The 24,482-nt window shown below is 46.7% G+C and overlaps 2 protein-coding genes across 17 annotated transcripts in view; one reads left to right on the forward strand and one right to left on the reverse strand.

Moving 5' to 3' along the window:
* Positions 1-910: 910 nt before the first annotated feature.
* Ppcs (phosphopantothenoylcysteine synthetase) lies at positions 911-4,564 on the reverse strand. Of its 4 annotated transcripts, none has more exons than XM_008763998.3 (3): positions 4,412-4,564; positions 3,557-3,660; positions 911-1,654 (listed from the first exon to the last, which is right to left on the reverse strand). In XM_008763998.3, exons 2-3 carry the CDS (start codon positions 3,647-3,649, stop codon positions 1,331-1,333), a joined length of 417 nt encoding a protein of 138 aa, XP_008762220.1. In that variant the 5' UTR covers positions 3,650-3,660; positions 4,412-4,564; the 3' UTR covers positions 911-1,330. The 4 variants fall into 4 exon arrangements, with proteins under 4 accessions (XP_008762220.1, XP_008762221.1, XP_063143501.1 ...); XM_008763999.4 differs by lacking the exon at positions 4,412-4,564 and adding an exon at positions 4,268-4,398; NM_001039010.2 differs by lacking the exon at positions 4,412-4,564 and adding an exon at positions 3,823-4,330 and having other exon boundaries at positions 914-1,654.
* Positions 4,565-4,773: 209 nt separating this feature from the next.
* Positions 4,774-24,482, forward strand: part of Zmynd12 (zinc finger, MYND-type containing 12) — a 33,013-nt gene continuing 13,304 nt past the window's right edge. For 2 of the 13 annotated variants that reach the window (XR_005504454.2, XM_039110005.2), the window contains exons 1-3: positions 4,775-4,975; positions 16,818-16,959; positions 20,230-20,401. Coding sequence is in view for 10 of the 13 variants with exons in the window: in XM_039110005.2 (XP_038965933.1) it covers positions 4,866-4,975; positions 16,818-16,959; positions 20,230-20,401 (424 nt within the window). In the remaining 3 variants the exon portion in view is untranslated. Of the gene's footprint in view, positions 4,976-16,817; positions 16,964-20,204; positions 20,402-24,482 lie in introns of those variants that run through there. The other 11 variants (XR_005504455.2, XM_006238759.5, XR_005504452.2 and 8 more) reach the window with 10 other exon arrangements.

Here is a 24,482-nt window from a genome sequence, read left to right on the forward strand (position 1 = left end):
TTTTTTCCATTGCTCTGGATCATACCCAAGGCCTGCACATGCTAGCCAAGTGCTCAACCACTGAAATTTATCACCGGACCCTAATCAAAGCTTGTGTAGAAACCTACTTCTACATAATTAATAATAGCACCCCCGGCACACACACCCAACCAACCGTGTTCAGGACTATCTTATGGCTTCCTTACTGGAGAGTTTTCTGCACTAGGTATACACTCTTACTCCAAAACAGGTTAGTGAGAACTTCTAAGTTTCTCAGGGACTCAGTGATCAATGTGTTGGCCTGATCCACCGAGAAAAATGGTAACTGCACCAGTGTAGTGAGTATAAAGGGCCAGATGTGAGACCAATACTCTATCTTCGCATTACTTTACTCTACACTGTAGATGCGCGTAAACTGAGATCAAGTCAAGGGCTTCACTCATGGAACTCGGTGAATCCCAGCTGGCTATCCAAACCCACACGTTATCACACTGTACAGCTCCCTCAGGGCAGAAGCAATCACTTAGCTCCTGCCAGGGCCCAAGTGGAAGGCTGGTTATTTACCTGAAGAACAGTTCTAAAATATGTGAAAAGTGTTGTTTAACTGTGGAATAAATCTAGGACAAGAGGCAAAGAGCGGATGTAGAGAGGTCTGTGATCTACAGACTATCTTTAGGGTAGTATCTGCCCCATTCCTGTTTTAGTAAACATACTTCTTTTTATAAGACCCAGGTCTGATTCCTAGCACCCACATGGAGGCTCACAACCTCTCAAACTCCAGTTCCAGAGGATCTGACTCCCTCTTCCAGCCTCCAAAGGTACTGCATAGCCATGGTGTATAAACATACATGCAAGCAGAAACACTCAAACACATAAAGTAACTCAGTCTTAAGAGGAAAAACAGTAACAAAAAAAACCCAGAAACCCACCCTTCCCAAGTGTCCCTTTATGGGCACACACTTTATTGCACATACATTTTTGTACATCCAGGTCCCAAACGAGACAACGCTCGCTCATCTTTCAGACCCTCACAGCGCACAAAGGCCCTGGCAAAGGGTAGGCACTCGATAAGTACTTCTTCAGAGCATGACCATTCATGCGCCTACGATCTTTCTACTGTACAGCAGGCTGACAGACAGCAGCTCCAGTCCCGTCTGCTCTGCAGAACACGCAATCACACAGTCTTTGTGAATCTTGTTCACTTTCCAGATCAAGGTGTCCAGTGTTTCACAGGCCTTTGCCCGCACACTGTTTTTTGCCACTTCTTCACTGTGTTTATCCTTAACAAAGGATTAACTTTAGTTCACATCAGTGGTGAGAACCCGGCTTTTAACCCTAGGGGAGCATCCCTTCAGTTTCTGTCACATATAAACGCTGTGTGTCGAGACCGAAGGTCGTCTACGATCTTCTCTTCTATCACCATGCCTCTTGCTACCTCGTCCTCAGACAGCAGTAACTTTGTCTCTGAGTCTTTGGTTACAATAATCACAAAGGACTTTATTGACTCCAGGATATTGGCCACCACTACTTGATGCTGGTAAACTTCCAGAGCATTCCGAGCCCGACTAATGATGATGTCCGGGTCTGTCTCCAGCTTGAACGAAACTATAAATGCTTTGGGAGCCCAGTCCTTAACCAGAGGAGAGAGCATCTTCGGCACCATCTTCATTGTTATCTGTACCAGAAAAAGCAAAGTTCAGTAAGTCAACACTAGCTGTCCCCCCAGGGGTCTAAAGTCAAGGGCTGACTTTTGCCTAAGGTAAGTGGGCTTTCTTACAGTTTGCAAAGTTCTTGCAGCCCAAGGCTAAATGCCAAAGACTGGGTTCTGTAGGTTTGTTTAGGTTCATATCGAAGCCTGGACATCCATTTTGCTACAAAGTATGTTTTCTGAACCTGTACTGCTCTGCCATTTTCATTAAATTCTCAAACATTCCCCTTCATTTGACTAGTTTTAAAGACAGTGTCCCAGTGTCCCTGGCTGACCTAGAGTTTGGTATATGGACCAGGTTGGCTTCAAATTCAGATCTGCCTGCCAGTCTCCAGAGTCCTGGGTTAGAGGTGCGAGCTGCCACTGTGCCCGGCACTTCCTTGAACTCATTTCAATATTTTTCAGTCTTTGAGAATCTTATACATTGTATTTTATCTCTTTTTTATGTATTTATATTCATCTCTTTTTTTTTTTTTCTTTTTTTCGGAGCTGGGGACCGAACCCAGGGCCTTGCGCTTGCTAGGCAAGTGCTCTACCACTGAGCTAAATCCCCAACTATTTTTTTTTTTTAAAGCAAATCTGAAGATAACTATAATCTGTTCATGAAAATATTCCTTTGGCAGGAGTCCAGTAATACTGGGTTTTAAACCTCTCCGTCTAAAATAAGTCACACGCCGGTGGGTGTGGCTGCTGATTTCTACTTACGTTTCTTTTTATTTATTAACTAAAAGTATTAATACAATCACTAGAGTACTGAGGACAAGACTGAATTGGTCTTCATTTGCTTAAAGTTCCTGCCGTTTCCTAACTTTATACAACCAAAGGGGGGACACTACGACATTCTGGATATTTTTCAAGGCAAAAAAAAAAAAAGGGATAAACTGGAGATCTTTAAAAGTATTTTTAAAGAGTATGAGTTCTGTCTGCAAGTGTGACAGGACGCACACACAAGCTCCTACTTGACCTCTCTTCTTGGCATTTACCCCCTGTGTGCGTCAGGAATCCCTTGCAGACTGAAAGCAGTGCCAGCAACTACCGGTGTACTTCTCTTCCTCAGTAACACTTGGTTCACGTAAGGTGCTCTGGAATGCGTGACTTAACAATCCCAAAGGTGCACCTCGTACAGTACAGTTTCATTGATAAACACTGCTCACATCAGCCAACAAATGTCTATGATTCCCTCAGGTTCCCAGACACCAAATCACCTTCAATCCTTAGCAGCGACACTATCCTTCCATTCCTCTCCCTGAAATTACAATCATCCCCATTTATCCTTCTACTTCCTAGCTCCAGAATGTTAGGATTTTCTTTAAAAAAACAAAAACAAAAAACCCTTTTACTTCTGCTGGAGGGTCGCAATTAATGGATGGTGCGTCTGCATCCAAACAACTATTGTCTTTTTCTTCTACCTGTGTGTCTCCGGCCTCCTCAGGATAAAGTCCAAGGGTCTTAAGGAATGCAAAGGTTTTGAATACAAGCAGGCAAGCTGCCTCTTCAGCCTTACCAAAGCACTTTGGTTCCCAGAACATTACCCAATTGCAAACTCCACCTTCCCCACTTGATCATGCCCTCTGCCCATCTTTTGATGAGTCATCTCCGTCACCCCGGACTCCCCCATCTCACTACCCCGGGATCTGACTGCACTTTACATACCTCCACTACAGCGTTTATCATTCTGATCTGTGATTATGGCTGGTGTGCAGGCCCTCGCTAGATTGTGAGGTCCTTGAGGGAGAGCAGGGTCTTATTCATCTCTGTATTCCCAGTGCCTAGCTCACACAGAATGATGAAAGGCCATCCAGATCAAGAGGAAAGTAACCCAAGATTGGTTTTAGGGGGTCAGATCTGTGGAAGAGAAGAGCCCATCACCTGCAGTGGGCCACCAGATGAGTGGATCTTGTGTTCAGGCATTTCAGAGACAGGAATATAGAAATCTGACACTGCCGCGGCCAGGTAAAACATCGCAGAAGAGCCTGTGAAGAAAAACGGAGTATAAGAAATCGGGGAAGGGCATGGGATCTTTTCTTTTTAACTCGGGTTCCTCTGCTGTGGGGTAGGCAGCAAGCATGAGGGAAAAGAGGCTAGGGAGAATGGCTCTACAGCCAAGAAACCTTTGAATTTCTTAGAGCATTCACCTAATGGATTGAGAGCCAGGGCCGCAGCCTGCAGCAGATGCAGGTAATCCGCCAAAGTGGTAAACTCTACAGCCAGGAAGGTGCCGGCAGCAGCTGCCTCTTGGTAGCCCTGCAACGCTGCAGCAAAGCCTGGGAGTGCATTCTCTTCGGCCTCCAGACTCAGCTTGCCCGATTGAGCTGGGCCAGAAGGCCGAAGGGCTGACAGCCAGGCCTGGGGCGGGAAGCGGTGGGCGTAGGGGAAGGCCGAGCGTGCTCGGTACAAGAACAAGACCCCATAGCCGGCAGCCAGGAAGACCTCCGCCGACGCTGCCCCGCGTCGCCCGCTGCTGAAGTTGTCCAGAAAGCGCACGGCTCGCGCTTCCAGAGGAACCTTAGTGCCTCCAGACGTGACCAGCACCACCCGCCGGCCCTGCTCGCCCAGCCTGGCCGCAAAGCGAGCCATAACCTCGGCCCAGCGCGCAGCACCCTCGGGACGCGGCAACTCAGCCACCAGGTCCATTTCCGCCATCTGCACCGTAGTCACCCCACGCTGGAAACACACAGCGCCCCGGCACGCCGGGCCGCTGGCGCCACGCCCCCTTCCGGATACCTGAGCTGCGCGCAGCCGCAAATAGTGACTGTGTCCCTATTCCCTTTCCTATGTCCGCCACTAAGTCTTGACCTCGCCAAGGCTTGAAATGCTTGGCTGTTCTGTCAGAGCCAGTCGAAGAGGATCGAGAAGAAGAACCTTTCTCGAAAATCCAGAAAAATTATACTTCATGTGGGTTTCCTAGTCTGGAAAACGAAATGGTTATTTTTTACCTATACCGGCCACCATATAGCTCTCCCGAATCTCGGGCTACATTGCAATCAAGTTCTGGCCATTTAACCTTTGAGATGCGGAGTTTGTGCTCTCCCCTCCCCACTTGCCGCTGTTAGTCCCGCCCCTCCCCTTGCCCTTGAAATCCTGACTTCCGGGCTGGCCCGTGGTTGTCACGTGACACCTCTGACTTGCGAGTGCTAGCCAGGCAACCGTCCTAGAGACTGACGCCGCTGGCCACACCATGAACGTGATCTACCCGCTGGCGGTGCCCAAGGGGCGCCGGCTCTGCTGTGAGGTGTGCGAAGCCCCGGCTGAGCGGATGTGCACGGCCTGTACAGTCACTTATTACTGGTAGGCCCTGGAACATGGTGCCTGGTGCCTCTGCGCCCTCCCTGTCTCCCAACCATGGGTCCGGCCTTGTGTGTCTGTTGTATGTGGCCTTTTCTGCCAACGACCCCACAAGTTCTGAGTGGGCTTGAAGACGCGTGTCTAAGACTTCTGCGTCTTCTCCCAATCTGCTGGTTTTTCACCTGATGTTTTGCAGGCCTCCTACTGCTGCCATGTTGCAAACTGTTCCAGGTGCTGTAGATCTGTCCCCTCAAAGCTCAGGCAGAGCTCGGAAGACAGAGAAATACACATATGATCATTTCAGGGAGAAATGGAAAGTTAAAGGAAATGGGAGGAGAAATTGGGCAGACAACGTCTCTGAGGGTTGACGGTTGGTCTGAAGATAAGGAGCTAAAGAACCAGTGTTCTTGGGGTTGGGGATTTAGCTCAGTGGTAGAGCGCTTGCCTAGCAAGCGCAAGGCCCTGGGTTCAGTCCTCAGCTTCAAAAAAAAAAAAAAAAAAAAAGCCAGTGTTCCTGCCCTAGAAAGGGCACAGGTAGGGCTCTTAAGTAGGAAAGACCTGTGTCCTTCAGGACGGGAAAGAAGACGAATTGGCCAGTGCACACAGCTAAGGGAGTTTGAGTGTAGGGGAGGTAGTAATTCAAAACGAGAGGGTTTTATGTGTATTCATATTAACATATAAGACAGGGTTTCATGTAGTTGGTCTCAAACTCACTATGTAAGCTAAGGATTGAACTTTTGAACATCGTACCAACACCCCTCAAGGGCTAGGGTGACAAGTGTGTGTTGCCATACCTGATTGGTATAGTACTAGAGATAGAACCCCAGGCACCGTGCATACCAGACAAACTAAATCACATCCCCCTCCCTAGACTCTGTTTTGGGCCTCGCAAAACCAGGATGTTGGCCTTCCAAACTTAACTCATAGCCAACTGACTTGTATTTTTAAAAGCTTTTATTATTCACTGTACATGCTAAATACTGTCACTCCTAAGGCCTGAGACTTCTGAGGAGGGTAACATGGTGACTGGGGTAGTATCTAAAAAGGACGAAATAATGTTTGTGTTGAGTATTGAGAGGCCAGTATGGCCCTGCTATGTGAAGACAGAGAGAAGAAGGGTTGGTCTTTCTAGCCATACAGAACTGGTTTGGACAAGGGAGGAAAGACCTTGGCTGAAGGCTAAGTGGGAAAGAAAGCCATGGGGGGCAGCCAGTGAGTTCCACATTTCCCACAGGGGTGCCGTGAGTAACTCACAACCTGCATTTATACTAAGTAATGTATATGCAGAAGATGCATTTCTTCCTATGAGTTGAGTGAAAAACAGTTTACAAGTCTGATTGGTTAGGAGGAAGAGTTTAAACCGAGAAAGATGCAGGTTTGGGCTAGGCAGTGAGACAAGGGGTAGGGATTTGGAATGTATTCCTTGCAAGCCCGTATGGGTGGCCTTCAGTTGGTGTGATGCCTGCGTTAGTGAGGTTGGCAGGCAGCAGCAGTGTGGTGCACAGGAGAGTAGACCCTGACTCACCAGAGCAGAGGCCATTGGTCATGCAGTGACCCTTCCTTTCTCAGAGTGTCCCAGGTACCCTTCCTCCATGTTGTGCGTGATACATCTGTCCTCAGTCTTGGCAAGTGGCCATGGGCTAGAGTCCATCATTCCACGGCTCAGTAAAGCAGCCTGACGTTTTTTGTGAAAGTCCTACTATTTGCTTCTGAATATTTATTTATGTTATAAACTATGAATTGAATTGTGACTATGTTCCTGGGTGACAGGTCATTAAAAAACAGGACATTTATTTGTGTTGGCGTGTGTGTGTGCGCGTGTGTGTGCACAAGTCAAAAGACAACTTTCAGGAGTGAGTTCTCTGTAGCTGCAGGCTTTACCGCCACCTTTTTTGCTCCCAGAAATAATGACTCTGAGAATGAATTATATATGAAGAAATGCCTACGTCAATAACTTTGGCTCTGTTCCCCAACTAGCTCATATCTCAAAATCCTATTCATTCTGTTCTCTGAGTGCCACATGACAAGTTACCTCTCCTTCAGTTTTATGCTTCTGTCTCTATCAGCATTCCTGGGTGAATCTCCTTCCAGCTCCTGACTATCCCAAAAATCCTCTATCTGTATCAGAATCTTTACCTCCCTACTCCCTGCCTCAGCTCATAGCCCAATAGCCTTTTTTTTTTCTTCTTTTTTTCGGAGCTGGGGACCAAACCCAGGGCCTTGCGCTTGCTAGGCAAGAGCTCTACCACTGAGCTAAATCCCCAACCCCGCCCAGTAGCCTTTTGCAGAAGCTTTCACACATTGGACAAAAGATTCCCTCCTCAGTTCTCTGCTTCAGCATGTGGGTTCGAGCCCAGGTCATAAGGCTTAGTGGGAACTAAACATTTTTAAGAAGGATAATTTTATAAACGTATACATAGAAGCATTAGGAGTAGATGAGAGGACCCTTGGTTTACAGTAGATCACAGCATATAGAGAATAGTAATTTGCAGTATTTTCCCTTTAATTGAATGTGATACAAGCTTAACAGCCCTCACTGGCCAGCAGGAAGAAACTGTCGGTATTTGATGATAAGAAGTGATAGGAAACTGGGTGTGGTGATTCACGCCTATAATTCCCGCACATTGGAGCGAAAGGCAGGAAGGCGGATCACAGTAAATCCAGGGACAGCATGAGCTAAGAGTTCAAGGCAAGCCTGGGCTACAGTGTGAATTGTCTCAGTAAGAAAGGGAAGGAGGGAGGAAGTGAAAGGAAGAAGGAAGGGAAAAGAACGAGAAGCTTCAGTGGATGGTAGAATGTGTGCCTTGCATAGGGCATCCAGATGGAGGTCAATAGACCCTGAATAAACCATGTCTGTCTCATAAATGGCTGAATCGTGATCCCAGCTCTTCCTTTATATCCCAGACTGTGGCGAATGTTAGGGTGAGACAGCTCAACATGCATGGCACCCAGAGATGTATGAAGAAAGTTGTTTATTTAGAAAGGCAAACTTTATCAGTTACCGTCAGTGGAACAAAGGTCAGGAAGTTGGATACATTACCTTTTCCATTGTTGGCAGGGACTCAGCCTGTCTGTCCCTCTGCTGTGGAACATGACTGTTTCTGAATCCCAGTGAACTGTTTCTGTTGATCTGTTTTCAGTAATTCTCTAATTCACCCCCACCATTAAAATAAAACAAAACAACAAGGCCCTTAAAACACATTCTACCACTTCTATGGTAATAGTATGGTTTGTAAAGAAAATACTCTACCGTGTTTCTGTTATTTGAAGAGGAGGAAGGAGAGAGAGTGGTGGCTGCAGCCATGTAGTTCCCATGGCTGCTTTTGTGCTGCATCCGGGGGCTTGAGTTACTGCACCTGAGACCTTGGAGCTCCTGAAACATAGTAGCTCTTGTCTGGAAGAGACACACTGGCAACCTTTCCCCTAGATTATAGTTACCTGTTTTGTAATATGCATACTGTGTATTAGAGCCCATAAATGTCTTGTGCTTATGTGGAAATGGGTCATTAGCAGTAGAAGTGCAAAAGCCAGTAAGTGTATTTATAACCAGAGCCTCAGAATGCACAGAGCTGCAGCTGACAGAGGCAAGGGGCAAATAGTCAGCGGGGCAACAGTAGTTGGAAGCGTTGTTCGTCCCCTTTCAGTAGTGAGTGGAACAACTAGGCAGGAGATGCCTAAGGAAATGTAAGACTTGGGCAATACTGTAAATTAACTAGGCCCAGCCAAATCTGTAGAACAGAGTGTGCATCCAGTGCACATAAAACGTTCTCGATGTGTTAGGTCATAAATATGGAAGGAATAAAATCACAGAAGGTAGGTTTGGTTATGGTACAATGAAATCAATAACCAGCAACAGAAGGAAAATCGGTAAGTTTACAATCAGGCCAAAATAACACACTCTTTAAAATCCAGTGGGTTGAAGGGAGACTGAAAAATGCTTTGAAATAAATGAGATGGAAACAACAACACACTGAAACCATACTTCTAGGGTATCATTGAATTCATAGTTCCCATGGATTTACAGCTGTTAATGTACACACTAGAAAAGACCTCACATCAGTAACCTAGTATTCCATACTAACCTACAAAGAACAAAAAATATATTCTTTAACCCGTTCACGAATGGCTCTTCATTAGATGTAGACACGCTAGGAGAAGGAGCAGAGGTGAAGGGAATGGAGAAGAGGAAAAATTGTAGAAAGGATAAACAGACATCAGTTCCTCGAAAAAAAAAAACTGACAAACCTTTAGCTAGAATGTTTGGAAAAAGAAGATTCAAATTACTAAAGTCAGAAATGAAGTCGGTCCATTATTGCCAGCCTCGCAGAAATAAGGGAAATTATAACAACATTCTGGATGCCTGTATATCAAGAAATTAGATAACCCAGGTGAAAATCAGACACACCCCTGAAAAGCAACCAAACTGACATAGGAAACGTCTGACTAGATCTAAAACAAGTGATGGAAGACCAAAACCAGACAACACAGGCTGCTGTATTCTTTCTCCTTTAAAGGAAAATGAACACAGATTCTCTAATTTGTTAAAAAGAGGAATAAATAATTCCTAACTCACTCTATAAGACACACAGTGTCCCAGTAATAAAGGTAAATAAAGCGTCACAAAATTACAGAATAATATCCCAAACGAATACAGACATAAAAGTTGTCAAAGTTTCAGCAAACCAAACCTGGCAGCACATACGAAGGATTAGACATCACGGGCAATTGGGATTTATTTTAGGATTTCAGTTTAGGTTGAGTGTGTGTGTGTGTGTGTGTGTGTGTGTGTGTGTGTGTGTGTGTGTAAAAACACCATACTAACAGAATAGAATACACACACATGATGTCTCATTAGATGCAGAAAAACCATTGGCTAAAATCCAGCATCATAATAAACACAGTAAACGGGTGGGGGGGGGGAATTCCTGCTACTTACTAAAAGAAAATGAGTTTTAAAAAATGCAGAGCTGGGTTGGGGATTTAGCTCAGTGGTAGAGTGCTTGCCTAGCAAGCGCAAGGCCCTGGGTTCGGTCCCCAGCTCCGAAAAAAAAAAGAAAAAGAAAAAAAAAATGCAGAGCTGGTGGAAGCACAGTTGAGTCAGCCCCAAGGGTGTGAGAGCAGGAGAGTGGGCCCTGCACCTTGCCTAGGCAGCTCAAGGAGCTGGCTCTGGAGTGCAGGTGCAGTTGAGGCCAACCCCAAGGGTTTGGGAGCAGGAGAGCTGACCTGCCGCCTTCCTATGGCAGCTTTGGCTGGCATGGCTGAAGCAGTGCTGGAGAGCTCACCCTGGTGGTTTGGATAAGGTTGGCCAGGTCAGCTATCACCTAGGCCCAGATCCAGGCCTCTGAATTGGCCCACCCCAAAATCTCTATCATCTACAAATGGCTGGGATGCATGAAGCGGCCAGTCCTGCTGTTCCGAAACTGCAGGGTCTCCATGACACAGGGCAGCAACAGGATAACTGGGAGGAGTGTCGATGAGGATCCAATATTGATGGTGTTGTAGAAGCCTAAGGTCTCAGAAGCAGACCAGTGACTCATTGCCATGAGCATTTCCAAGTGAAGATGTGTGGACAGAGGGATGTAATGTGGGACACACTGACACGCTGCAGCTTTCACAAGGAGACGTTTTCTATCCTTTGTTTTTGTTGTTTGTGTGTTGTGTTTTGCAGAGAAGGTTGCAAGGGCAAAGAGTAGATATGAGGGGACAGGGAGATGATCTGGGGTGCATGATGGGAAACTCACAAAGAATCAATACAAAGTTTTCTAAAAACCCAGAACAACAGGAAATTAACATCATGCTCACTTGTGAAGACTGCGAACTTCTCCATGGATGAGGCCCGTGAGTCCAAACGCTGCTTTCACTACCCTTCAATATTGTGGGAGGGGTCTAGTCAGAGCGCAGCTAGGCAAGGCAATGACGAAAGGCAGCCAAGCTTGGAAAAGGACACAACCTCATTTACAGACGCCATGACCTCATCATGGTGGCCGACTGTATATGTCAGCCTGACTGAAGTAAGGGATGCCGGATACTTGAAACACCTTATTTTTGGGTGTGTTTGCGGGAGAGAGGAGCATGTGGCCTAGTAGACTGAGTCAAGGGGATGCTCACTAAGGAGAGTGGGTACCTATCCTGCATTCCACTGATGGTCTGAACCTAGCAGCACGGCACAGGGGTAATCTGCTCCGTGTGTGCTGGGGCATCCGTCTTCTCCTGCCCTTGGCGATAAGCCTCCTGGTTCTGAGACCTTTGGGCTCTCGGCCTGAAGCAAGTAGATCCTCTTCTGCTTCCCTGACCTCTAGTCTCAGCCTTTGGATTCAGTTGAATCACTGCTCTGGCTTTTCTGGTTCTCCAACTCAGGAAGCATTATAAGTCTTTTTTTTTTTTTTTTTTTTTGGTTCTTTTTTTCGGAGCTGGGGACCGAACCCAGGGCCTTGCGCTTCCTAGGTAAGCGCTCTACCACTGAGCTAAATCCCCAACCCCGCATTATAAGTCTTAAAGATTTATTTTTTCAATTGTGTGTGTGTTGGGGATGGGGCACACGAGAACGGGTGTCCACAGAGCACAGAGGAATCAGATTTTTCTGCACTTGGAGTTACAGGGGATTGTGAGCCACCCAGCATGGGTTCTGGGAATCCATCTCGTGTCCTCTGGAAGAGCGTCAACTGTTCTTAACTGTTGGGCCATCTCTCTAGCACCCGTTGTGCAACTCGTATGCTCAAGTATCACATGGACCAATTCTATAATAAATACTGGTTTGCCCTGGAGGATCCTAACAGGCTTATAACACAGAAACCATAAAGAACTTAGAAAATCACAACTAAGCAACGAACACAGCAGGACTACATGATATGCAGAAGTAGTTGTATTCCTATAAACTAGCAATGAACAATTTCAAAGTGAAATTAAGGATGTTACCTTATTCAAAACAGGATAAAATATTAGAGAAAAACTTAGTCAAGGAAGTGTGTGACTTATACATTGAAATATCATAAAAGATGATATTTGGTCAGTCCAAAAAGAAAACCGACGTGATCCCTTTAAATAAGTCTTACTCTACCGAGAAGGTCCTGAGGTGGAAGGGAAAGCATTAGACAGGAATAATATGCTATTAGACATGTAAATATGATGTGGCCTTAAACCAGCCTTCTTCTTTGGGCCAAATCCTTAAACAGTCCAGAGGTCTGTCTCTGACCAGTAACCCAGACAGAAGAAAGGCCCGACCTTTATAACCTTCTAGGGGTGGTGGGAGGAGTCATGTGCTATAAATTGAGTTGTAGAACAGACTGCCTAACAAAACAATGCTGAAAGAAATCAAAGACATTGACATACTTATTACTAAGATAGGTGCAATCCCCAAATGTCTATAGATGCAATGCAGTTCATCTGAAAGTCCAGCTTAGACAGGCTGACCCTGAAATTCACACAGAGATCTCAAAACTTACCGCTGTGCTACACACAGTTTTTAAAGATGTATTTTCTTTTATGCTATGGGTATTTTTCTTCCATGCATGTCTGGTGTCATGAATCCACTGGAACTGGAATTACAGACAGTTTGAGCTGCCACGCGGGTGCTGGGAATCGAACCCAGTGCTCCTAACTGATGAGCCACCTCTCCAGCCCCTACAGTGCTTCCGTGTTAAGGACAGTACAGGAGAGAGAGGCTATGAAACCCTCGTAAACGTTCACTGAGAACAGACGGTCCTTTAACAAATGACACTGAGTCAAATAGATATTCACGTAGAATAGATAGACTTAGATCCTTTCCTTCCCCCTCATTCAAAACAAACAAACAACAACAACAACACCCTGTATCCGGAAAACATAGATGTTAGCCATGAGACTGTGGGAAGCTAGAAGGAAACGTAATCGCAAATCAGTGTAGTGCCAAATTTAACATCAGAAGAACCAAAGTAGGTGAGATAGACGTGTCAAAATTTAATTTCTTGTTTGTTTTCCAAGACAAGCCCTTGCTGTCCTGGAACTCTGTATGTAGACAAGACTGTCTTCAAACTCAGAGATCCTCCTACCTCTGGGACTAAAGGTGCAACACCATATCCAGCAAATCTTTTGAAAAAGGGGGAGAAGGGGGAGGAAGTGCTGCAAAGAACATGGGCACAGAGCTAGGAGCTGTCTGAGTGCAGTTCTGGGAGCTAACGGTGAGGGAGTAGTCAGGCCTGACCACATGAGGGCAATCTTGGGATCTCTCTGGTGGTCTCCAGGGCTGGCGCAGGTAAAGTGGAGTCACTGTGGGACCTGATTTCAGTAGTTGACACAGTCATCCCAAGCCTGTGACCAAGCTCACATAATGGAGAAATACATCACCAAGCCACAGAAACTGAACTGGTCCCAGCAAGAAAAACAAGCCGAGTGTCTGGAAACCCAGTCGCCAGGGGTCTCCACAACAGGATAAAGGATGGAAGAAACAATGCAGCAGTCACCTGGCTGCCTCGCCCTCCTGACCCACATCTGGGAGCTGTGAAAAAGAAGTGGTCTGAGGAGTACCACTCTGCTTCTGTAGAAGTAGCCACCGTTGAGCACAACCCTACCCCATTTTCCACCAGGCTCTGTGAACCTGCGATTGGGCTGGTACTCTTCAGGACTGACCATTCCTTCCCCATCACTGTGTCCATGACCGATGGAGGTAACTTCCTTTTCACCATGAGGACTTAATCACTGAGAGATTAAAACAGCAGCAGATACCGGTGCCCAAGAGACTGTCTCATGAGCTAGAAACTTTTTATACCAAGGACCCAAAAGGAAGCAACACACACACACACACACACACACACACACACACACACACACACACAGAATGCCTCCTGACCCACTGCTGCTGGGCTCTCTACCCCAGGAAACCATCTGGGCCTCTGTCCCCTTGAGAAGTCCCAGCGAGTTAAGATGACTTCCTTTGTAAGGAAAAAACAGCATGTGTGCTGACCACTAGTCACTTCCAGACTAGACCTGGCTTCCATGCTGCCTCACTTGGGGGGAGGGTTCCTCCAGGAAATTCAGCCCCAGTCTTCTCTTCACTCAGCTTGGGGTACACCTTTTGATACTACAAAGGGAAGCAGTTAGAGTATCAGAATTGATTTATTAGAAAGTCCTCACTCTAACCTGGGTTTTGTGATGTAGAGCTTCCATTCATTCAAATTGATACCTTCAATCCCAACACTTAGTAGGCAGAGGCAGACAGCTCTTTGTGAGTTCAAGGTCAGCCTGATCTACATAGTGATTTCCAGGCCAGTTAAGGGTTATATAGTGAGACCCTGTCTCAAAATAATAATAAATAAATATTGCTTAGAAGGAAGGAAAAGGAGGATGAGGAGGAGGACAAGGAGGAGGAGGACAAGGAGGAAGAGGAGGAGGACAAAGAGGAGGAGGAGGACAAGGAGGATGAGGAGGACAAGGAGGATGAGGAGGACAGGGAGGATGAGGATGAGGAGGAGGAAGGGGAGGAGAAACCCATAGGATGGGAGAAAATCATACATCTGACAAATGTCTTATATCCAGAATATATTACAAATTCCTAAAAGCAGCAAAACGATCCAGTTCTTTCTTTTTTTTAAAGGAACATAGGATTTAAATAAACCTTTCTCCAAAGGAAAATACAAAAATGGCCTATTAGCACAGGAAAAGATGCTTGTTATTCATTGGGGAAATATAAATCCAAACCATCATGAGAAACCCTGTCAAATCCATTTGGATGGCTGCAAACACAGACATTAACAAGAGTTAGCTGGGCAGGATGTAGACATTAAACCCTCATACCATTGCAGGCTGAGGCAGGAGAATTGCCATGAGTTGAAGGCCAACCCGAACTGCATTGTGAGTTCCTATCTGGGCTACAGAGTGACACCTTGTCAAACAACCAACAGAAATAGATGTATTTTAACAAAATCTATAAACCAAATCGTCACTGTCCTTTCCAGAACACTAAAGACGCTGGCTTTGGGCCTTTAAACACCTCACTTATTGCTACTTTCTCAACTTTAACATGATCAAACAGATTTTATTTCCAGAGTCAAGTAGTTACATTCAAAAGTGTCTCCCACATCACAGCGACTAGAAAGCATGCCCAGTGCAGTCCGTGAATGCTTGCCCCATCCCCCAGCAAGCCTGAAGCTATCACTAGTGGGACTCTTTGCGAGACTGACTAGAAAAAAAGGTATGTTTATGAAGTCTTTCTTAGACCCATATCATAGGTAAATTCCTTTACTTTTCCCAAGAAAAAGTCTCAAATTCATCAGCTTCCGTCCTCAGATGTGCCCAGATGACCCTAGAACAATAGAAGGTGTTCTTTGTTGTTCTTAGCGGAGGGGCCACAGCATACATGCGTGAGCAGGTGTCTACAGAAAAGATCTCCTCATGTGTCCCCTCTCCAAACCCAACAGCTTTTACTTGTTCAGTTTAAATAATTTTTTGGTTAGCATACAAAGAAAAGGATTTTATTGTGACATTACACACACGCGCGCGTGCGCGTGCGCGCACACACACACACACACACACACACACACACTTTCCTTTTTCATATCACCCACTGCCCTCTTCCACCCTCCCTTCCCTTCCTGCTGGTTTCCTTCCCTACTTCATGATATACATTTCCTTCTGCTTAATGATATACATTTTCCTCACCCTCTGTTGTTATTCCTTCCCTTTAGATATCCCCCCTCTCCTTTCACACTGTCCCACTTTTATGGTGTGTGTGTGTGTGTGTGTGTGTGTGTGTGTGTGTGTGTGTGTGTGTGTGTATTACAGGTCTGAGAAATTGCAGTTTGTTTTCCTTTAACGTAATGGTTTCCCGTTCCATCTATTTTCCTTAGAAAGTCATAATTTCATTTTTCTTTACAGCTAAATGAAATTCCGCTGTGTAGACATCCTACATTTCCTTTATTTATTTGACTGTTAATGAGCATCTAGGCTGGATTCATTTCCTGCCTATTGTAAATCATGGAGCAATAAACATAGATGTACACAAATCTTTGTGGGCACGTGGACATCAGTCCTTCAGATGTATGCCCAGACATGGTATAGCTGGGCCACATCCAAGTACTCTTTCTAGATTAAGTGTTTAAACAAACCTTTTTTAGAGATTTATTTATTTTTATTCATATAAGTACACTGCAGCTGTTTTCAGACACACCAGAAGAGGGCATCAGATCCCAATGCAGACGGCTGTGAGCCACCATGTGGTTGCTGGGAATTGAACTCAGGACCTCTGGAAGAGCAGTCAGTGCTCTTAACTGCTGAGCCATCTCTCCAGCCCAGATTAAACGTTTAAAATACTTAGTTATTTCATCTTATTGTAAGACTGTTTCGCCCCCATGTATGTTTGTGCACAACATGTGTGCCTGGTGTCCTCAGAGCTCAGGAGAGGGGGTTGGGACCCCCTGAAACTGTACTTATGAATGGTTGCAAGTCACTGTTCGTTGAGAATCAAACCCAGGTCCTCTGTAAGAGCAAGTGCTTGTGACCATGGAGCACTTAGTCTGCATCCCCACCAGCAGTATAAAAAGGTTCGTTTTTCCTACTTATTTCCAGCATTTGTTGTCTTTTTTTCTTCAGACGGTTTTCCTATGTCTGTCCTAGACCTCACTCTGTAGACCCTGTTGGCCTTGAACTCCTAGAGATCCTCCTGCCTCTCCCTCCCGAGTGATGGAACTAAAGGTGTGTGCCACCCCTTCCTGGCCACAGTGCAGTGTTTATTCATGTACAGATGTGAGAGAAAATAGGTTTTCTTCTCAGAAAAGGCTTTAGGCTCCTGCCAGGTTTGGGTGGGGCTGACTTTTCTGGAATTTAGAGCTGGGAGGAGGCGGAGGTCAGGATGACGCTGTGTTTTTGTTGTCAGTGGTCCTGTGCATCAGAAGGCTGACTGGGGCAGCATCCATGCAAAGATATGCCAGCTGCTGATCCCTCTGCGCACCAGCATGCCCTTCTTCAACTCAGAGGAGGAGAGGCAGCATGGTCTGCAGCAGCTGCAGAGGCGGCAGGCAAGTCCTCCAGCCGGTCATGCTGAGGGTGGGGCCTTGGGCTTCATGCTCCCAGTCCCAGTGCCAGTCATTGGGTCATTTCCCACGGTTTCATGGAACACCGACTGGACTGGTTTGCTTGGGTGGCCATAAGATGGGGGCGTGGTACAAACAACAGCCATTCATTTTCTCAACACTGCTGGAGATTGAAAGTCCAAGTCAAGGTTTGTACCTTCCCCCTCCCCTCTCATTCCCTCTTCTTGTCCTTCCCCCACCCTCCCTCCCTTGTCCTCCCCCCTCCCTTGTCTTCCTCTACCCTCCCTCCCTTGTCCTCCCCCCACCCTCTCTCCCTTGTCCTTCCCACCCTCCCTCTCTTGCCCTCCCCACCCTCTCTCCCTTGTCCTCCCTGACCCTCCTTCCCTTGTCCTCCCCACCCTCTCTCCCTTGTCCTCCCTGACCCTCCTTCCCTTGTCCTCCCCACCCTCTCTCCCTTGTCCTCCCTGACCCTCCTTCCCTTGCCCTCCCCACCCTCTCTCCCTTGTCCTCCCTGACCCTCCTTCCCTTGTCCTTCCCACCCTCTTTCCCTTGTCCTCCCTGACCCTCCTTCCCTTGTCCTCCCCACCCTCTCTCCCTTGTCCTCCCTGACCCTCCTTCCCTTGTCCTCCCCACCCTCTCTCCCTTGTCCTCCCTGACCCTCCTTCCCTTGTCCTCCCCACCCTCTCTCCCTTGTCCTCCCTGACCCTCCTTCCCTTGCCCTCCCCACCCTCTCTCCCTTGTCCTCCCTGACCCTCCTTCCCTTGTCCTCCCCACCCTCTCTCCCTTGTCCTCCCTGACCCTCCTTCCCTTGTCCTCCCCACCCTTTCTCCCTTGTCCTCCCTGACCCTCCTTCCCTTGTCCTTCCCACCCTCTCTCCCTTGTCCTCCCCACCCTCTCTCCCTTGTCCTCCCTGACCCTCCCTCCCTTGTCCTCCCCACCCTCCCTCCCTTGTCCTCCCCGAGCCCTGTGCATCTTCGGGTGCACAGGCATGCTTGAGTTGCAGGTGGATGCTAGAAGACAACCGACCTGAGGTGTCTTTCTTCCGGAGCTATTTACCTTGGTTTTGACTTTGGTTTTTTTGAGACAGGGTCTCTCACAGGGCTGGGTTTCACCAAGCAGGTGAGCCTAGCTGGACAGTGGACCCCAGGGCTCTACCTGTGGCTGCCTCTCAATGCTGGGAGAGCAAGTGTGCCCACCATGATAACTTTTTGACCTGTTTTCTGGATTTGAACTCATAAGACTTTGCTGACTGAGCCATCTCTGGAGACCCAGATCTGGTGTCTTCTAAGACCTCTCTTCCTGGGTGATGGACGGCTACCTTTTTGCTGAGTCTTCATTGGATCTTCCATTTGTACACATCCCTCGAATCTCTGTGCCTGTCTAGTTTCTTCTTATAAAGACAGCAGTCAGGCTGGTAGGATGGTAGTGGGAAAGAGTTTGCTAGCCTGACAACCTGAATTTGATCCCCAGAACCCACGTGGTCAAAGGAGAGAATTTACTTCTAGTTGCCCTCTGACCTCCACACATGCATTGTGGCACACATGAACACACACACACACACACACACACACACACACACACACACACACACACACATTGTAACTCAGGTGCCAAACAGATTAAATTTGAGTCTATGTGAGTGGATCCATTTTAACTTAACCACTTCTTTGGAAGGCATTTTACCCAAATTACCGTCACGTCCTGTGGGATTAGGATAAAGCACATGACTTTTTAGACATGGTTCAGTCCATAGAACCCATGTGTCAAGTACTGTGATACAACTGTAGAGGGATTTTAATCCAGTAAAATGGCTGGTCTGACAAGGGATCACATGCAAAGATATGATCTGGTTGTAACGCAGACATGCTCCACACCTTTAATTCCTCTGGCTGGAATATAGACATACCCTCCATTTATACCCTTGATCCATCTGGCTGGCATACAGACCTGCCTTTAGTACATACCTCTAACCCCAAACAATGTTGTCTAATTGAGGTGCAGACAAAGTGACAAATCAGAGAAAGATTTGACAGATTGAGTTAGAGATAGGATTTGCCCAACTCTCAGGAGAACAGACAGGAAAGAGAGGCTACTTAAGAGCAGGGAGGGAGAGAGACAGTTCAGTTTAGTTCAGTTCAGAGCAGTTTAGTTTAATGCAGTTCAGAAGCCGTCTTTTCCAAGGAGAACAATCCAGTCAGAAGACAAGAGAACGCATTTTGAGTCAGTCAGCTTGGAGAGGTGTTTGAGCCAGAACAGTTGATTTGAACCAGCCAGCCAGAGTTCAGAAAGAGCTAGAAGTAAGTGTATTCAGCAGGAAGTCTCAGAGGCAGAAACATTCCAGGCCCAGGTTAGCAGACAGAGGATGGAAGCAGAAGCCGTCAAAGCCCTGGCTTGCAGAAAATTAGGTTGTGCAGAGGCTAGAAGCTTCCAGGCTTAGGCCAAGGGAGAGAGAGAGAGATACTCTGGGCTCAACCCATGCCATATATTCATAAAGCTTGGGTGGGGCTCTCAGCTCATCACTTTCTCTGAGGAAATAAAAACCACCCCTTTGGCAAACCTCTATCTCCAAAAATATTTACATCATGATTCATAACAGTAGCAAAATTACCCTTACAAAGTAGCAATGAAAGCAATTTTATTGTTGGGGTGGTTCACCGGAACATGAACTGTATTAAAGTTTTGCAACATTAGGAAGGTTGAGAACTACTGGTAAGATATTTAAAATATAAGTGTACAGAAAGGAATATGTTAGAGTATGAAGGCATTGTCTTGTATCATCTAAAGCTTTGCTAAATTAAAGTTTTATTAAAATTAGGCCAGGGATGTACATCAGTTGGTATGGGCTTGGCTAGCAAGCATCAAGCCCGAGGTTGGAGCTTTGGTATCACATAAAACTGGGTGGTGGCACATGTTCACGCACATAGTGAGTTTGAGGCTATCCTGGACTACGTAAGACTCTGTCTTTACAGAGCCAAGAACACAACAATGAAAAGAACTACAGGATTGATGTGTGCTATTCATCTGAGAGCTCATGTCCAACACTCTTGTCTGCCAAGTTCTGAACTAAAATGAAAGACGTCTCTTCCTGGACCTTGCCCTCACTGTCCCAAATTTTATTTTTATCCACTCCACCCCTGAATCTCATGTCCACCTTGTAGAGGCAGGCTCACCAAGTCCCTTCAGCCAGACATTGGCTTTACCTTTCCACCTTGGCTTTTACCTTGTTTCAGAGTGCATATTTCTGTCTTTCCACAGGAGCACTTGATTGAATTCTGCTACACTGTTGCCCAGAAATATCTCTTTGAAGGAAGACATGAAGATGCCGTCCCTGCAGCTTTGCACTCCCTTCGCTTCCGCATGAATGTGCATGGCCTGAGCTCAGTCGAGCTTGTGCCTGCTTACCTGCTCCTGGCTGAGGCCAGCCTTGGTGAGTGGAACTGACTTTAGACCCCTGGAGCCAGTTGAAGTGCGTCATTGATTCTGAACAGGGGCAAGACACCCTCTGTGGAAGAGCGGGGTTGGGTTGAAGACTGGCACAGGGGTGTGAAAGCTATGGCCACAGCTGGCAGAAATCCACTCAAGGTGGACCTGGTGCTATTCACCTTTAATCCCAGCACTGGAGAGGCAGAGGCAGAGGCAGAGGCAGAGGCAGAGGCAGAGGCAGAGGCAGAGGCAGAGGCAGAGGCAGAGGCAGAGGCAGAGGCAGAGAGGCAGAGGCAGAGAGGCAGAGGCAGAGAGGCAGAGGCAGAGAGGCAGAGGCAGAGAGGCAGAGGCAGAGAGGCAGAGGCAGAGGCAGAGGCAGAGGCAGAGGCAGAGAGGCAGAGGCGAGGCAGAGAGGCAGAGGCGAGGCAGAGAGGCAGAGAGGCAGAGAGGCAAAAAGGCAGGAGAGGCAGAGGAGGGAGACCACCCTTGTCTACATAGGGAGTTCCAGGACAGCTAGGGCTACATAGAGAAACTCTGTCACAAAGCAACAAAAAGAAATCCACTCAAGCTGACCTGGACAAAGGGAAGAAATCAATTATGTTGTTTGAGTGTCCTAGGCAGGTTATAGGAAATTGACTGGGCCCTCAGTCTTTCTCCTGTGCCCTTCTTTTCCTTCTCCTTTCTTTTTTCTTTTTTCTTTCTTTTCGGAGCTGGGGACCAAACCCAGGGCCTTGTGCTTGCTAGGCAAGCGTTCTACCACTGAGCTAAATCCCCAACCCCTTCCTTCTCCTTTTTAAAGGACCCCTTGCAAAATCCAGGATGACCTCTAACTCACTAGGGAGATTCAGGGGTGACTTTGAACTTCTGATCTTCCTGATCTCCCCACCCTTTCTTCCAGTGCTGAGATTTCAGGCCAAAACTAAATTCCCGAGACATGTGCTTGGGAATCAAACCCAGCTCTTCATACATGGTGAGCCAACACTCTACCAACTCAGCTCCACCCCCAGCCCTCTCTCCTGTCTCTGCTCCTTGTATGTATCTACTTCAGTGTGCCTCTGTAGACCAAATTGTAACATCCTCTCCTCACTGCAGGAGACAGCTATTCTCAGATATCTGGTCTGGTTACATTGACTCAAGTCGAGAAGCAGAAATGGCTCAGCTTCCAATGGCCATTACAAATTCCCGGAAGACAGAATTTTTTTAACCTAGTTGGAATGTAGCATCTACCTGTTCCCTGGGGTCAGGGTCACAGCTGAGAGATGGTAACGCCCCAGCCCGAGAGTGAGAGCACGTGCTTAGCAGTGCCTTCTTGATGTATCTTGATTTACATTCTTGAGTATCTACAGCATTTCGGGCACCATATACATCCTAATAGCGGTCGTTTAGAATATCATTCTTCAGGCTGGGGCCTTAGCTCAGCAGTAAAGCACATTACCTAGCATACGTAGAGCCCCGGGTTCAAGTCCCAGCTTTGAGGTCAAGCTGTTGTTGGCATAGTATAAGTGCTCCATCCGAGCCTTACTGTCGAATGCAGAAGGGGCCCCATGTCTGGAACTCTCTAGTGTACATTTCCCATCAAACTCCCCCTTTATAGGCACAGCGAAGCCTTCCATTCAGGTTTCTCCAAAAATATGTTTATAGCCCCCTAAGTTATGGAATCGGAGTCATCACTCAGAGACACATGTCCTCTCTTGCGCCATTTGTTAAGTCTTCTCTCTGAAACACTCTCCCAGCTTTCCCTTGGCTCCTTTGACTTATAGAGATCATTGGCCAATTTTAGAAATATATATTATGTATATGGGCGTTTCTCCTGCAGGTTTGCTTGTCTATCACACGTGTTCCTAGTACTGGAGAAAGCCAGAAGAGGGCACATGGTCCCTTGGAATTAGAGTTACAGACAGCCATGTGGGTGTTGGGACTTGAACTCTTAATTGCCAAGCCAACTCTTCACCTTGCCAATCATTATATAAAGCTTCTAGTTGGTGACAGGAATGTCACAGAAGTGGTAGCATGTTCTCAGCCCATGCTACAAACTGACACAATTTCCCATGACTGACTCTAACCCATGGGCAACACTGATCAGAACGTTTAGATGGAAAATTCAGACGTAAGGTCCAGAGTGGAGGCAGGAAGGTCGGAGTTGAAGGCCATCCTCAGTACAGGGTCTGATGCCGTGCATCTGAGCTCTGTCGAGAGATCATAGTTGGCTTTATTTGCAGCTCGGGAACCAGACAGCGACTCCTTCCACCAAGTAGAAGATGTATTCCTAACTGCTTACCGTCACGCCGTTACTACAGTGGTGCTGTCCGACTTCTTGGTCATGAATCATGCTAATTCTAGGTTTGTTTTATGAGGTGGTACTTTGGAGTCATGTAAACATTCTTTTTTTTATTTTTAAACCAATGTAAACTCTCAATGTATTCATTCATTTATAACCATTTATCGTGACTCCTACTTCCCTCTTTTAGTCACCAGGTTTTTAACCCACTACAGTTATTCATGTGTTTTAACTGTCCCTGATTTGACCACGCAAGCTGGCTTTTTATCTTCTTGCTCTTTGAAGTATCTCCATGTTTTTTCTGAGTGCCTGCTTTCTGAGGCAGCATCTCCTAGAACATCCTCTGCCCTTTCTATTTTTATTTTTCCACAGAAAGTGAATCTGGACACCAAAGATGTTCACTAGACTTACTCACTGCTATGGGTCTCACCTGTGCCGGAGCTCCTGTGTGTATAGAATTAAGGGATGCATGGGTAAACACAGTCCTGTGTTGTGTGTGTCTACACATGTCACATCCATGTTAGACACAGACAATCTCAGATCACACAGAAAGAACCCACAGACAAGGTGAATGTAGCCCAGCCAGGTGATTTTGGGTGCCCAAGACCCAAACCTGGCTTGGCTTTTACTTAGCTCAGGTGCTGACTGTGTCTTTTCCCCACTGGCTGGGGTCTGACTTCACAGTCTGCTGTAATTGGCTGATTTGAGAAGGAAATGAAGGAGAGTGGGAAGGGGCAGGCCATTTAAATCAGTTAAGTTTCATGAATACAGCAGGGCTTTTGTATAAAAAATATTTAACTGGGTGAGGGGATCTAAACAGCTAAGGTTTTTACAAGGTGGGGGAGATAAAAAGATTTGAGTTCCTTGCCATAAACTAAGGTTTTATAGTGCTTTACAGACAAAAAGTATTTCTGACATATATGACACGGGTGTGAACACAGCACCATGTCTGCACCGTGTCTGCAGTGTAGTCTCCCACTTCACATCTTCAGGCCCCTTCTCTGACAGGGAGGATGCTCTCTTCCGCAACCATTGCTGTGTTTGTATAGATAACAGGCTCCCAGAACCTGAACTAGTCCTTTCTCCAGTCTGAGTCCACCCACAAAGATGCCCTCCCGTGTCTGTGTGAGCACTGCCCCCTCCCTGGGGGCCGGCTCTCCTGCATGGATCTTGTCCTTAGACGTTTGGTTCATCTGGCTCCCTGTACCAGGCCTCACTCCACTTAGATCTGACAGCCATTCTAGATTGCAGGCAGAACACCAGGCAGGAAATACAACCCCAACTCTGCGTACCCTGACACTGACTATGGAGCTCTGAAAAAGTCATTTAAGCCAAAGCCCTGGGGCTGGAGAGGTGGCTCAGCGGTTAGGAGCACTGACTGCTCTTCCAGAGGTCCTGAGTTCGAGTCCCAGCAGCCACAGGGTGGCTCACAACCATCTGTGATGAGATCTGATGCCCTATCCTGGTGTGTCTGAAGACAGTGACAGTGTACTCACATAAAATAATGTTTTAAAAAAATTAAAAGCCAGAGTCCCATCATTGGCCACTTACCTGATAGCTGCTGTCTTCATGTCCTCCTAGGCTGTCTTCAATCTCACCTCCACTGAGCAATGTGATTCCATTGCACGTCCAAAAAGATATATTCCTACACAGTCTGAGGTCCGAATGGCTTCTCTCTCCTGCTGTTTTCTTTTTGTTCCTTTCCACTTAATTAATCCCTTGTCTCTCAGGTCTCAGCCACAGTTTCCAGTCTTTGGTCTGGAGCCTTTCCCTATCTCCAAAGACTAGGTTGAGTCCTTTCTTTTTT

Source organism: Rattus norvegicus, chromosome 5, assembly GCF_036323735.1.
Source record: "Rattus norvegicus strain BN/NHsdMcwi chromosome 5, GRCr8, whole genome shotgun sequence".
Lineage (NCBI taxonomy): Eukaryota > Metazoa > Chordata > Mammalia > Rodentia > Muridae > Rattus > Rattus norvegicus.

Bases quoted from the DNA above. Each gene is read 5' to 3' on its own strand.
- Ppcs (NM_001039010.2), bottom strand. From the start codon at position 4,330: ATGGCGGAAATGGACCTGGTGGCTGAGTTGCCGCGTCCCGAGGGTGCT. The intron at 3,661-3,822 runs GTGAATGCTCTA...TTTTCTTCACAG, and splicing joins CCTGGCTCTCAATCCATTAG to GCTCTTCTGCGATGTTTTAC. The intron at 1,655-3,556 runs GTGATGGGCTCT...TTTCTGGTACAG, and splicing joins CATCTGGTGGCCCACTGCAG to ATAACAATGAAGATGGTGCC.